The sequence below is a fragment of the Grammomys surdaster genome, unplaced genomic scaffold, assembly GCF_004785775.1.
Source record: "Grammomys surdaster isolate TR1022 unplaced genomic scaffold, NIH_TR_1.0 958, whole genome shotgun sequence".
NCBI classification, from domain to species: Eukaryota; Metazoa; Chordata; class Mammalia; order Rodentia; family Muridae; genus Grammomys; species Grammomys surdaster.
The window spans coordinates 6,069,406-6,084,676 of NW_021605377.1; the positions used below are offsets into that span (position 1 = coordinate 6,069,406).

General features: G+C 47.1%; 1 protein-coding gene across 1 annotated transcript in view; it reads right to left on the reverse strand.

Annotated features, from left to right (window-relative positions):
* Positions 1–5,113: 5,113 nt before the first annotated feature.
* Cradd (CASP2 and RIPK1 domain containing adaptor with death domain) overlaps positions 5,114–15,271 on the reverse strand; it is a 144,921-nt gene continuing 134,763 nt past the window's right edge. Inside the window, exon 3 of the mRNA XM_028783087.1 lies at positions 5,114–5,853. Within this exon, the coding sequence (XP_028638920.1) occupies positions 5,552–5,853 (302 nt within the window). The 3' untranslated portion in view covers positions 5,114–5,551. The remainder of the gene's footprint in view (positions 5,854–15,271) is intronic.

Below are 15,271 nucleotides of genomic sequence, written 5' to 3' on the forward strand. Positions count from 1 at the left end.
GTGCAAGTGCTCACATGTATTTTTTTTCTGAAGTCTCTAACCATTTTCTAATGTTTGTAAAGGAAGAAATCTGTGCCCTTCAATGGAGAAGAGCCACTTTCTATGGCAGATGTTCTGGGCCTTCAAAGACATATCCCATGTGTAGATGCCTCATCCTTGGTCAAGACATGTTCCAGAGGGGCAAGTTCATTGCCGTCTTTTTCCAGCTTAGCCATGTGGAGGCATCCAGCCTCATCTGGGGTCAGCACTGAGCTAAGTCACCTTGAAGTCATGGGCCCTGGCAAGGTGCTCACAACATCAATTTGTCTCCTAGAAACAGGGACGGTTAAGTGTCACCAAGAGCAAGAAGACTAATTCTTTCATGACATCCAGCCCATTTCATATTTTCCGCAAATACTCTCAATCAAGAATGTAATATGACCCCCCCCAAACAGCACTGGCTAGAGATAAAATATGAAAATGAGATGGAAACACATGCTTATTGCCAAGACATTGAGTCTGCGTTTTCTCTCTGAGCATTCAAACCTGGATTTCATCGCTGATGCCCTGAATGAAGAACAGCTATCAGAATCACTGCCGTATGTTTCCCCTGAGTTTAACAAAGCAGAGACAAGGTTTAATTGGCTCACTGAACTGTGTCTTTGAGAGACTTTAATTTTCCTATAAGAACAGTAAATGCCAACAAGACAGACATCCCTGTTCCTCTCAGCTGTTTCTAGTTCAGGGAAGTAAACAAGACATTATATTAAAAACATTCCCTGCATGCTGCAGCATGTATTTTGAATTTGTACAAATGTTGGAGAGGGGGGACAGAGGGCTGCTATAAAAAGCACCCTCAAATATGCCTGATACTTCAACCCTTGGGGCCTGATTCTGATTCCACTGTGGCTGAACACACCACTGCTATCTAGAGGTGTGGAACAGGATGGTATGTGTCAATGTGTTTAGCTTCTAAAGGCTTTGAGACAGCATTTTGGAGGCATATGCATCTTGCAGGCACATGGAAGGGGTGCCATTTGTCAAGCTGGATGAAGAATATATTAAATGGAATTCTGGTGTCTCCTAATATCCCCTAAGGGGGACCATCAGGCTAACTTGGGCAGGGCTTACAAGAACTCAGCTGAAGTGTCACCTCCTCTGTGGCCACTTTAATTGCTCCCTTCTCTGCACAGTGTCATAGTTGCTGGCTGTTGTGTCTGCCTTTCTGATGCGCTGAGATCCTGCTGGGCAGAGAGACTATGTCTTATTTATCTTTGGATCTCCAGTAACCCGCAATGTTTTGTAAGCGGCAAGAATTTGTGCCCCAACTGTAGGGATTCATTTAAAGAGAGTCAAGTGTTAGAACAGACTCCCACCCAGATTCTGGACATGCTCTGCAGTTGCTGCCAGTTCATGTCTTTATCCTTAGAGTCCCTAGGAATGCACAGAAGGGCTGCACACTCCCTGCTGCTACACAAGTCCCAGAAGGAGGAGGGGCCTCAGCCTAAGATTTTGGGAGGCCCTGACTCAGTAAAGAATACCAGGGAAAAAACAAACCAAACCAAAACCCAGGAGCCAAAATAATTCAGCTCAGATATTTCCTTTGTCATTATAGGCACAGTTTATCTTGTTTACCTCTGGAAGGCAATCTGCAGCCACAGACCAGTTACTGTGCCCAGGTGAATAAACCTGCGAAAGAAGGTGGAGTGACTTACCTGTGTGACAGAGCCTTCTTGCTCTTCAGGCCTCCATCCCCTGAGGAGCAAACCAGAGGGGGTCATTTTACTCTGTTCCCACTGGCTCAGTACTCAGGCATGGACTTGATCCCATCATGTTGTGATGTGAACTCTGAGGCTGTCATGTGGCAGTGAGTTCCAGAGAGTGGGACTTGTGTCTTTGTTGATCAGCTTTTAATGGCCTCAATTAACAGAGATGGGATTAGCCTCTCCCCGTATGTGCCACATTAACTTTTCCAGAAAGATGCGAGCAAATGTCTGTTTGCCTCAGATAGGACATCCAAAGATGACAGACCAAAGAAACCATTCCATCCAAATCTGGGCTGGTACAAGAATGAGTTTTACTGGGACTACTTACGAGAACAATGGTGAGGAGTTACTTACAGGGACGCTTAGTGACAACTATACTACTAGTCTGTCCCCTCTAGCAACTGTCAACTGTGTGTATACATCCTCAGGAAGGGGGGGAGGGATGTGCAGCTTCTGTGTTTACCGTCCCTTCCCTGACATTCTCTAGAAGAAAAGAAGGACAGCGGTAATTAGATGCAGTACAGTAGCGAGGACATTTTGGGGCAAGGGGAAAAGCTGAGTCCAGACAAGCTAAGCTCTGCTTCTTTGAGGATGTAAGGTGCACAGAGTGGTCAGTGAACAATAATTTGCTCAGATTGGTTTTGGGTGGGGTGGGGGTGGGGGGGATGTCAATTGAGAATTGCAATGCCAGTGAACTTCCTGATGGGGAAAGCTGTTGACACACTTAGTAGCTAAGTGCCTTTAATATCTTCAAAGGTGCTGCCAAAGCTATAGGGCTTGCAAGTGTGCTCTGAGAGCACAGGATGCTGTAAAGTCCTCTGGCATCGGAACAGCAACTGTGTGTTAAATCAAGGAAGCCAAGTGTGAAGGAGCCTCACAGGACAATCTGACAGCTGCTGCTGAAGGGATGCACAGGCTTAACTAAGACACTGACTGCAGAGCAGAGCTGACTGACTGTGGTGAGCACAAGGACACGCTTCCCCTCATTTTATCCATTGTTAGGTTTTCGAAATGATACCACGGGCATGCACTTTCTCTGCATTGAGAAAATTTAACAGCAGTTACACATTTTAAAATGTTGAAAGACGCAGTCATGTATGTAAATGCTCTGACACCCCCCCCCCCCACAGAGAGAAGGGGGGAGAGGGAAAGGGAGAGGGAGAGTGAGAGGGACACACACACACACACACACACACACACACACACACACACACACGGAGAGGGAGAGAGAACATCATTTTGCTCCTTTTAGTGCCTCAAATCCCTGCCGTCCCACCGAACATATGCAGAATTTTCTTTGGGGCAGAAGATCTCTGAAGTTGTAGAATCTTCTGTGTAAAGACACATGGCATCCTGGCGGGCTCCCTCCCAGCTTCCTGGGAAATGGACAGATGAGATGTATCACAAAGACTCGGTAATTCAGCTGCCTGCCTCCACTCCTAAGCGCTTCTGCAGGAAGTGGGCAGGGGCAAGGAATGGCCCTTGTCATTCAGTAGTGGCGCCACCCTGCTTACTAAGGGCAGTAAGGCAGAGTTCCACTCACCCCTCCAGCATCAGCTCTTCACAGCCCTGTTCTTCACCACCACCCCTCACTCCTGACAGCACAGGAGTGTCCCTGAGCAGGACAGATTCATTACAAACAGCAGGAGGAGGAAGCAGCTAAGCATCAGACCTACACCAGCTAGCTGCAGCAGAGCCCAGGCCTGCTCACTCAGCCATGAGCGGAACTGAATTGTGAGAATGGAAGCCAAGACAACTCGATATTAGGAATCCCATGGGGGATATGGCAAAGCAGTAAGTTCAAAGTTCAAAATGATAAATTATGTATTGAAGACTCTATTGGCTACATCACTGGGTACAGAGATGCGGCCAAAAGTATGAGCTTCATAAAGTAATGAAGGATTGACTGGACCTCAAGAAGGAACATGAGGGAGGATATGGCTAGTATACAACACTTGCGGATGACATCCGTTGAGAGGATATGGCTAGTATACAACGCTTTGGGGATGACATCCGTTGAGAGGATATGGCTAGTATACAACGCTTTGGGGATGGCATCCGTTGAGAGGATATGGCTAGTATACAACGCTTTGGGGATGGCATCCGTTGAGAGGATATGGCTAGTATACAACGCTTTGGGGATGGCATCCGTTGAATGAATGACTGGGGAACAATTGGTCCTTTTGGTAAACGAACAGAGGGTACGAGATGCTGGAAAGGACACTGATACACCACTGCCACCTTTCCAAGCACCTGCTTCACGGTAACTGCTACCTCTTTATAGGCTTGTTTTTGGATGGAGGGAGATAAGCAGTATAATTTTATTTCCTTAGAATTGCTATAGAATTAAAATCTGGACTCTCTAGAGATATCCTCTCGAAGGATAAAGGAACTGTACTTGTCATCTTGAATGTAGGTTTTTCTGTTTTTGTTTGTTTGTTTTTCTGTTTATGACTGGGCTTGAATTCACTACGGAGATGAGGGTGACATTGAACGTCTGATCCTCCTGCCTCTACTTTCTGTACTGCTGAGATCTTGCCCCCACTACACCCAGTTTATGAGCTGCTGAGATAAAACTCAGGTTTTTGAGCACGCTAGGTAAGCACCCTACCAACTGAACTATACCCGCAGCCCTGTCAAGAGCCTTTCATGTCTGTCTCTGAAGGAAGCCTGCCTTGCTCTAATCCACTCGTGCACTGGCAAACCACGTTCTAGCTTAGTTAGTCTACACAGGTCCTGCCGCCTGTAGAGAAGAGCCCAACAGCCCTTGCAAATGCTCCTCACAGGATGGCTGAGAGGCTCACAGGAGAACACACAAATGAGCACACCCTGAATCCTGCATGGTAAATTTTTGTTTATTTGCTTTGAGACGGGGTCTTGCTAATAGTTGAAGCTGACCTGGAACTCACTGCGCACCCCAGGATGGTCTTGGGGTGATCCTCCTGCTTCGGTCTCTTAGATGGGATTACAAACATGCACACCTGTCTGGCTAACACCATGTGCTGTTAAGGAAAGACTGGAAAACCCATGAGGAACTCAATGCCTTCAGTCATTCAGGCCTCAAAGGACACACTGAACCCCCTTTGTCTCTGAGCCAACACCTTTAATAAACGGACAGAGACTGCTCAGGCAATCTGTTAAGATGAAGGGCTTCCGTTCTCTCCCTGGCCTCTGCAGGGGGCTTCCGTGTCTCATGCTTAATCTATGCATCCTGCCTGAGGTATTTATCCCACCATCGCATGGCTGCTATCCATCTTGTTCCATTCCCATACTTTTACACCCTCCACCTATGCAACAGAAGAGTGGTGAGTGTGAGTGTGTGTGTGTGTGTGTGTGATACAATACTTTCCCATGAAAAAGGCACATTCTATACCACAATTCACTTTTTATTATCATCATCATTATGAAGAGCCATTATGAAGTCCACAGTCCAGTATCCAGGCAACGTAAGTGTGGCTGCCATGTATGCAGGACACCTGTAACACCTGTATGCAATGCGGTAGCATGATTTTTTTGCTGGGGGGAGGAGGGGGGTTGTGTTTTTTCTGGCCTTCCATTAAAGGGCAACCACGAAGTTCAAAACTGTAGTTACAACAACGCAGTCTTCAAGCGATTAAAGCCGAGGGATTGTTGAGCCAGCGTGGGAGATCTGCTGCGTAATCTTGAGTAGAATCCAGATGTTTTCCTTCCATCTAAGGGTCACTGAAAAGAAAACCCTCACCCAGAACAAAGCCACCTGCTGAATAAAGTCCAGTTCAGCCTGTGTGACTTGGGAACCCACGCCGCAGCAAGTGGCAGGGGTCGGGTCACTCCAGCATGTACTGGAGCAGGGAGGGGTCAGCCTCCACTGCCTGGAGGCCCTTGTGTAAGCTTAGGAAGGTGGCCTGCTTCCCATAACGCTGGCGCCAGCGGACAAAGGCCTCCACCACCTGCGACTGTACGTTGTGGGGATGATTGGCCTTGCAGCGGTAGATGTCAGTCTGGGACAGTCCCAGAGACAGCACCACGGGCTCCCACTCCGGGCCTAGCTTCTGGGCCAGCTGGTTAATCTGCCGGTCTGAAGGGGAGCTGTTGAGGATGTGGGAAGGGATTCCAGACATCCAGTCACCTGAGAAAGAAAAGAACAGGAAGTTGAATAAGGTAAGCACCTCAGATAGGGAAGACTTGAGAATGAGGCTGGAAGGTGGCTAGATCTCAATGACATTCCAAGTGGCAGAAGAACTCTCCTCCGCCAACCGCTTTTAGTTATGTTAGAAGATAAGACCCTGAAGGTCCTTGCGTCATACAGTTAAACACGTAACACAACGATACCAAAGAAAAAGATTATAAACACTTGAAGGGCTGGAGAAACCCTCTGATTGCAAGAATCTGGAACCCACACTGTGCCTCCTCCCCCTGCCCCTCACAATGCCTGATTTTTGTTGCTTTTGTAGGGTGCCCTAAGGTTGTCACATTCACAGAGGCAGAGAGCAGTGTGGCAGCTGGGACAGGAAGGAGGAAAGGGGTTGGTGTTTGTGAGTAAGGGTTTCAAGATATGCAAGATGAAAGGTTTCTAGAGACCTTTCCCTGCCTGACACTTCTCGAAATTTTATATGCTGCTGGTGATTTGGAGTCAGGGTTTATTTTTGCTTTTGACTGCTTTTCCTTCAGTTGAGTGGATGCTGAGGAGGGACCATGAGGTGAGTGGATGCAGGGAAGGGACCATCAGTGTCTACGCTGAGCTCTGACATCTTTTTACCTCCAGGGCAACTCAGAATCCAGCAGAGGCTGTTAGAAAAGAAAAGTACCTTGAAAAGTCAAACCAATTAGAAACCTTCATTCTGACAGGCAACCACAAAGGACATCCCGGGTTCCCAGAGAGGCAGAGGAATCAGCTATTTGATCTTCCTGAAACCAGTTTCCAGTATACTCCATAGATGAAGGCCATATTGCAAAACGCAAGTACATCCTACTTCTTGTGATGGAAACTTGGATTTGACTGTCGAGTCTGGGCAGGTCAATGAGACTGTCATCAATAATTGAGTTTTCACTAAATTAACTGGGCAGGAGGTCGGGCAGGTAGGCTCTGGGCCTGGGATTAGCGGGCCTGGCAGTCTCTAAAGATGAGCCTGTCACCAGGTCACCAGGTAGCACGGCTAAGTCACTTAGCATTTCCCAGACTGCTCATTTGTAAAAGATCAAGCTAGATGGCACCCAAGGCTTCATTTAGCTGTAATGCGGTACTGTCTTTCAGAGGTGATGTTATTATTTTCTTCAGACCTTGTGATTTTTGAGTCCTCATGAAATCAACCACTAATCACTTAGCACTGGACCCCCTCACACGGCTGTTAAACTAGAAGCATGCCTTGCCGGCTCTTCAGAATGAGTTTAGGTTAATTATTTCTGCTTTGTAGAGACCACATACCTTCTGAAGGAAAAATAAACGGTGAGACGAATATTTCCTACAGAGTTTTTTTTTTTTTCTTCAAAACTGTATAAAACCTTTTAGAAGTTCTTGGGGAGCCACACCTTCCGCAGCCTCACCAGGACCTGACATGGCTTCGGTCTTTAGCCATTTCTCCTTCCTTGAGCTCTGCCCTCAGACCACAGCTTTACCATCACTGTCCCCTTTCTGCAGGACACTCCCTCAGTCAAGTGTGACTTCTCATCAGGCTGTACCAGCTGCACAGCTCTGAGGTGCAGTTCCCACTTCCTCTGAGATTCCCCTTGTCTACCTGTGACCTTCTAACCTCTCACCCACTGTCTATGTGCTGCTGTGGTTTCCCCCTCCCTGGCCCTGCTTAATGTCCCTGGAGCTGTCCACTCCAGTCGAGCAAATGGAGCTCTGTCCATTTGCCCAACGATGCACTCAGGTACCCAGAACAATGCCTTACATACAGCAGTCCCTCCCCTGACGCTTTGCAATAAAAGAGTGATTGCAAAGGATGCTTTAGCCCACCATTCATGTATGTAGCACTGTGTGTGTGTGTGTGTGTGTGTGTGTGTGTGTGTGTGTATGTGTGTGTGTGTCTCGAATACTCCAGAGGGGGAGAGAATTGAACAGCAACCCTAGCCCCACCACAGAAACAACTAGAAAATACAAAGCCCATGAGGAAAGTTCTTCACCCTTCACCCAACTTTGTAAGGAGAAAGAAATAGCATTTCTTACTATGAAAAAAAAAATGTTTATTCAAAGGTCAGAATTCTTTCTCATTCAGTCCCTCCCACCCCCCATTATCTTAGGGAGAAGAAGAGGCTAGTTTTACGTCAACTTGACGAGAGTCATCCCAGAGGAGGAGACCTCAATTAAGAAAATCCTCTGTAAGATCCAGCAGTAGATGAGCCTGCAGGGTGTCTTCTTAATTAGTGACTGACGCAGGAGGCCCGGTCTGGATGTTGAACAGTGATGTAGGAGAGGAAGCCAAGTGACCCCTTTCCTTCCCAAGCTGCTGTCAGTCAGGATGCTTCACCACAGCAATGGAACCCTAACTAAGATGTTAGGTGAGTTTGAGAAAATTAAGTAATAGTTATTAAACTTTCAAAATAGCACTTATTATGGAATTCGGCTTTTCTAGACCATCTCCTAGTCTGTAACTACGTCCCTTGTTGGCTGTAACTACAACTCCTATAGTCTGAAGTAAAGCTCCTGACTGCTCATCTGTTAAAAACACTCCCTTTCTCTTTGTCTGTCTGTTCATCCATCCATCCATCCATCCATCCACCCATCCATCCATCCATCCATCCATCCATCCATCCATCATTTCCATGCTTGGACAGATGTTCTCTTAATGGCGATGATACTTTGTGGGTCTTTTTTCCCTTTTCCTTTTCCTTTTCCTTTTCAATATAGCTTGGATTCCTCTAAATGCACATGCAGAATTTTTATGGGAAAGTCATGAGAAGCAGGACGAATGAGGTAACAGCTGGTCTTGCAGCACTCAGCCTCGATGCCACCGGGTGCTGGAAAAGATGCGCACGCCTTTCTATTGCTCTAGAGAAGGAGGGGGAGTGCGCCGGAGAAACTGACAGGTTATGAGCACTACACGGTGCTGGAAGCCGTGAGCAGGAAGATGCTGAGTCAGGGGTTTGAGCTTAGACGGTTGGCAAGAACTACAGGCGCTTGGGGCCAGGCAGGCAGATTGAACCGGGTATGCAAACAACACGCATTTCTGGGTTGGGTTTTTGTTGTTGTTGTTTTGTTTGCCAATTTAAAAAAAAATCTCTTATTCAGAAAAATTATTGCTACAGATCTGACAACCTAACTGGTCCCATCTGAATGACACGGTACAGTTGTTGAGAGACGAAGTTCCAAAGCGCCTGCTGTTTCCCTAGGGTGCAGAGTAACCGACAGTCATTTTAAATTCTAGTGCCCACACTCCTGGCTGGCCTGCAGGCAGTGGGTCACCTCAGTGGTTCATGAGGTCCACACTGCTCTTTCCCAGGAGACCTTCAGAAGACATTCAAGACTCCTTATGTGAAAGTTACATTATCTGGATAGTCACATCTGAGTTTTTCTCTTTTTCAAAATAGAGAAACTATATTATTTCACATTAGTGATTACTCTCTAAATTTAAAAAATGTTTAAGTATTCTTTTAAGCCATATTTTAATCTTCCAAATAAAATATGTAACATGTAGACTGATATCCAGGCTAAAGAAAACGCGCTGGCCCCAGAGCCCTGGATATGATCTGATTTCCGGGCAATGGCCACTACAGAGGTGGTGTGAGACACTACAGCAGCAGTATAAACTATGAAGCAACTCCAGTGGATGGATGCTGTTCCTATTAGTGTCCAGCCTCCTAAAAGAAGGGCCAGACCACGAGCAATACTGAGAACGCTGTTAACTTCAGCTGTCAATGCCCATTTCTCTGATGGAACTCAGCTGGTTTGGGTGACAAGGTAAGAAAACTGTAGTGGGTAGAGTTTAAAGGCCAGGCAAATGGCCAGCTCCTTCCCCACTGTGACACAATACCAATCCCAAGAGCAAAACACTCAGTTCTTGTACGAGGAAGCCCAAGAGAAAGGAAGAAGACAGCACCCCACCCTTTTGTTCTTTCTGAGACAGGGCCTTACATAACACAGGCCATCCTTCAAGCTCTCCCTGCCTCAGCCTCCTGGATGCTGGGTCATAGGCAGTGCCCCATCCATCTTGCAAGGTAGGCTTCTTAACGTGTTACCCTCTCAAGGCTGGAAGGAATGCTGATATTGTGACTGACAATCAAGTGACCTCCAAAGACTGGTGAAACGGTAGTAGAAAGATTTACTTTGTTTTAGGATAAATGTAGTAGACTATCCTGAGGTTTTGTTTAAACAAACACACATGGACATACTGAATATTTTCAACCTGGCTTCATTAAGTACAGGCTGAAAAAAGGGAGGGTTTGGTGGTTTTGTTTGTTTGTTTTGTTTTTGTTTTTTTTTAAAGACATTTTATTTTATGTGTGTGAGGTTTTAGCCTGTATGCATGCATGTGTACTACCTGCATTCAGATTTATATATTTTAACTGATTGCAAATGCAACAGGACTCTAGCCCTGAAACAAACAAACAAACAAACAAACAAAAAAAACAAAATAAAAAACACCTGAGAGCAATCTCGGTTCCATTAACACCTGCGTTTGGAATCAGGCGCCAGGAAGATCAAAGTCTCAGAACATACACATTAGCCAAATGGCTCGTTTCCAAATGGATGACAACTGCACGTTATATGGACGGACAGAAGGCGAGCAAAACCGAAGTACCCGGACACATGTCACCTTGGACAGAGGTGTGTGGCATATGCCGCAGTTAGGTAGAAGGCTAACAGGGCCAGGTCCCTCTTGCTCACAGCTCATACCCTGCACAGTGTCTGGTCATTGGCAGCTCCTGCCAATAAATTTTGAGACTTTAGGGGTTTTTTTTTGGGGGGGGGGTTTGAAACTGTGGGGCAGTTGTCATGGATTCAGAAGCTGCAGCCCTCCATTCTCAGGCAATGCATAGCTAGCCTGATAAAGTGCAGGATATGCCACACAGCAGGGTGAAGGGAGCTGGAGAGTCCTGCTTGGCTCTGCAGTTTTGTGGCTCTTGACAAGCTTGCACTTTTCTAGGCTTCTCGGCATCTCAATTTTGTGAGGAAAGTGACTTCAGAGATATTTTTATCACTAGTGGATGCAGGTCTCGCTTCACGTAAAATGCAACAATGGCACACGTTAATCCCGCAAATTCTCACGGGGGCCTACGGTACAGGCATGTTTGGGGCACCCCCAACAGAACGTGAGGCAAATAGGGCTGATTATGGACACTGTTTAGGGGCTGTCTCAAGCCGGGCTTGGATGCCGCTGTTGAGCCAAACTCATATGTCACCGTGAAGTTGAAACAAGAGAAATAAAGTCACTTGCTTACTCCAGTCATTAGCTGATGACAAAGCTCAGCTGGCCAGGCGGCTGTGTGCTATTGGCTGTCCTAGGAGGCATCCAGGCCTACGACGATGGCTGCAGGAAGATGTGCGGAATACACACAATCCTGGTGCGTATTCCGCAGGACCTCAGAAATGATGCAGGCTCTCAACCCTGATTAATGTTGCTAATTCCCTTAACAGCCATGAGGATAAGGTGTGAGTTTCTCCTGACCTTTTCTATATTTTTATAAATTTCTCTATTTCTTTCAAAAGATACGCATGTAACAGGAGCACATGCATAGATGTGAAAACTGAAAGAAAAGTTTCACAGGAGAAACCACCTTCCCAATATATCACCCTGTTTCATTTTAATCACGGCCTTAGTAGCCACAAAATTGATTTTGTTTCCTAGTAACTGTCTGCAGACAGAGGTTTGCCTAGCCCTGCCTAGCCCCGCCTAGCCCTGCCTAGCCCCGCCTAGCCCCGCCTAGCCCCGCCTAGCCCCGCCTAGCCCCGCCTAGCCCCGCCTACCATATGTTCCAGGGGTAGATCCCTATTCTCATCAGTCATTAGCTGATACTGTAACCTCCTCAGAGAAGCCCTCTGGGACTGTTCAAAGCATCATCAGCCAGGCTCTTCTCCAGGGGACAGATCTGGGAGCAAAGGGAGGTGCTACTGAGATGCTTTTCTATGCCAAACCCGAAACCCCTTGGAGCAGGAGCCCTAGGGCCCAGGAGAGGAAGGGCCCCTCCCCTAAATGCCCCCTGGAGTATATTTAGTGCTCGATAAGCAAGTGTTGAAATAAATCCTTTAGGGAGCTGATGAGAGTTCTGACCTTGTGTCAGGCCGGGGATTTCGGACTTTCTCCTGTTTGTGGGACCCTCGGGCATGGAAAGCCTCCGGGACTCCATACACCCCGCCCCCAACCCCCACACAGGGGCACCTCCTCAAAGTTTCGGGACCCCGCCATGCGCTTTTTCCCCACAACCCTGCATCAAACCCTGTATAAAAGAACCCGTCCACCAGAGGCTGCACTTCAGGAGGCAATGGATGAGACTTGGCTACCTGTGTCCAGTTTGGCCTCTGTAGTTCAACTACACTTAGAACTTGGTAGGAAGTTCCATAAAATCCCATGTTGGTGGCTTCGCCTGTCAGCTCCCTGACATCATCTGCACGCTAGTCGCCCGCCCCGCCAGACACCCCTATGGGGACCATCCATGTATAAGCTCAGCTTCTGGGCATTAGGGGAATGCAAACTAAAACCACAGTAGAGTACCACTCAACTCGGGTGAACATGGGTGCCAGGCACAGAAGGGAAAACGCTGCCCGCGTGAGGATCCAGTACAATCACATCCACAGAGTGGGAGTTGTGCTTGCCTAGAGCAGGGCACGGGGAATGGAGTGCCTTTGTCAGGTACAATCTCAGCTATAGAAGATGAATAGGTCCTTCACACCTGTCAGACTGCACTGGGTCTAGTTAATGATGACATATTGTATAGGTTGTGTGTTGTGTTCACAGGACAATGGGAAAGAGTTGAAATTAAGGAGAGCTATATACCATGTTGACAGGGTCGTGGAGCAACTGAACTCTTACCCACTGCTGGGGGATCATCAAATGGGAACGTTACTGTAAAGGCAGCCCGACAGTTTCTTAACAAGTTAAATATACGCCAGGCCTTCGTTCCTCCAACTGCACTTCTAAGCATTTACCACAGAGAAAAGTAACCTCTGTTCAGGCAGTCACACACACACACACACACACACACACACACACACGGGTGCTTCCCGGCAGCTCCATCCATAACAGCTGCAACATAATTTATGATTCTCTCAACGTGCGGATGGGTAAACAGCGTATGGGATATCTGTACAGTGGAATATTGCTGTCTAGTCAAATGAATGAAATACTATACATACTTCAACCTGAATGAGTCTCAAAATAATTATGCTGAATGAAAGAAGCCAGAAAGGAGGAGGGAGGGAGTGGGGAGTACGGAGCTGCATTTAGGTGAAGGCAGGCAATGACAGAGAGTAGATCCATGTTTTCCCGGGGCCTGGGGAGATGGGAAGGAATTGCAAAGGGCCATGAGAAAAGCTTTGAGATGATAGCTATCTCGTTCCCCTGACTGTGGAGATGTTGTATGCATGAGTCAGAGCGTGCCAATCCACTGTTGTGTTTGAGATAGGGCCTCAGTCTTGGCAGAGCTCTGCCCTGCTTTGGAGCTGAGACTGACTCTGAACTCTGGCTCCTCCAGTGATGAATTATGGGTACGTGCCGCCGTATCCAGCATAGCTTATCAAACTTTACACGGTGTATTTCATGCCGAGTCCTCTTCGAAGAAGCTGGCTTTGTTTCCTTTAAAGCACTCAGACGCCATCGCTTCCTCCTTGTGCCCAACCCCGAGCCATGTTCCCAGACTCTCCCATGAAGTGCCACCCTGGTTTAGTCAGTCTTCATCACTGAGTGTAATTCCTACCCAGCTGATTGATTTTGTGCTAGCAGAACTTCTGATATGCTTCCGTTTCTGATTTGATAGAACGGGAATTTGCCCCGGCTTAATCTCGGCCTTGCCTACCAGCCACACCTGACATCGAGTGCTCAGAGGCCTGGGGAGTCTCTGAGCCAGCGCTGTGGCTGAATAGAAGGGGTTGCCATGTTGGAACTATTCTGTCCAGTGACCTCTCTACTGGGTTCTCTAAAGTAGCTTGGAAAAGGCTGTGGGCCTTGCCGTACGGTCTCAACCCTTTCACCCATGGGGATTATTCAAAATCAAGTACTACAGAACATTTTTTTTTTTGCACACTTCTAAAATGTCCCTCTTGAATGGGCAAATAATGTATGAGATTCAAAGCAGCAGAAACATACCCAGAGGCTTCTGGAAGCAGAGGGTATAGCTCTGAAAATGTAAGAGGTATAAAACTTTTAGAACAACCATAAATCACAGTGAAAACTCTGATTCTGGACATCTCTCAATGGAGCATTTCCAGAGGCTGCAGCACTTTCAAATAATATCATGTGCTCTGGCTTCAGCCTTGGCCACTTTTCCCTTAGAACAACAAAAAGAACCAGGCCAGCTATTAAAGGCGGCCTGGTTACATAATGCAGTTAATTGCACATACGCTTCCCCGTGGGATCTAATCCAAGTTTCACAGTGGTCGATTTTATTTAGCATTGATAGTTTTATTCACTTCCTATTAAAGAGATCTTTCCACAAAATTGACTGTTGGCTCATCCTTGGTGTAAGGAAGAAGACTGTGGTTTAAGGTTGTGAGCCACAGATAGGCCTCGGGTACAAAGAATGTCACCTCACGGGAGGCAGGTGTCCCACATGCCGCTAAGTTCTTCAGGTCCTGCTGATGAAGGTTTTGCCTTTAACCCGGGCATCTTGCAGGCAGAGCGTAGTAAAATGAAAGCAGAGTTTTGTAACTTTTTGTCAGGTTCCAGGGCTGCTTGGCATGCTTGCTCATTCCCGACAGCCCAGGCTTTTCTTAATTGGAAACAAACAAACAAACAAACAAATCAAGACCATAAAGGAGGCGGACAGGAGAAAGTGGAGGGAACTTGGTACAGATATGCCTCCTCCTCCTCTGTGGTTGGGGTCCCTGGCATCCTAGCCTTGAAAGGTTCCTGGTACTACGGCTTTCTGCTCCCAGGACGGGGTTGAGAAAGAGCTGTGAGACAGGTCCTTACAGCCTAGCACTGTCCCCCTTTATCCTAGGCTACCCAGCCCCACATTTCCCTCCTAGCTACTGGGTAGATAAGGGAAGGGAAGCAAGATGAAATAATTTCCTTCATGCCTTTATGACTAATAAGGCAACTGCTGTGCTCCCGGCTTAGGAACATTTCCTAGTACAGTCCCTTCTGGTTCCAGAGAGCTCTGACACAAGTGTGCTCTCTGTTCGTATCATTTTAAAAACAAGGATTAGAGGAGACAAAGAAATACTTGTGCTTTCAGTGTCACGGCCACAGGCGGGTAGCATTAACTTTCTCAAAAGACGAGCGGCTAGTATTAGGGGACACTGAATGACATCCCCCCAAACACTAACTAGTAAGAGTCTGAGACTGATTTAAATCCAGCTCTGTCTGGCTGAAGGTCTGGGTTCTTCCAGACAGTCTGCTAAGATGCTGATGAGGTAAATGTAGTCGACAAATCCAGAGAGAGAGAGAGAG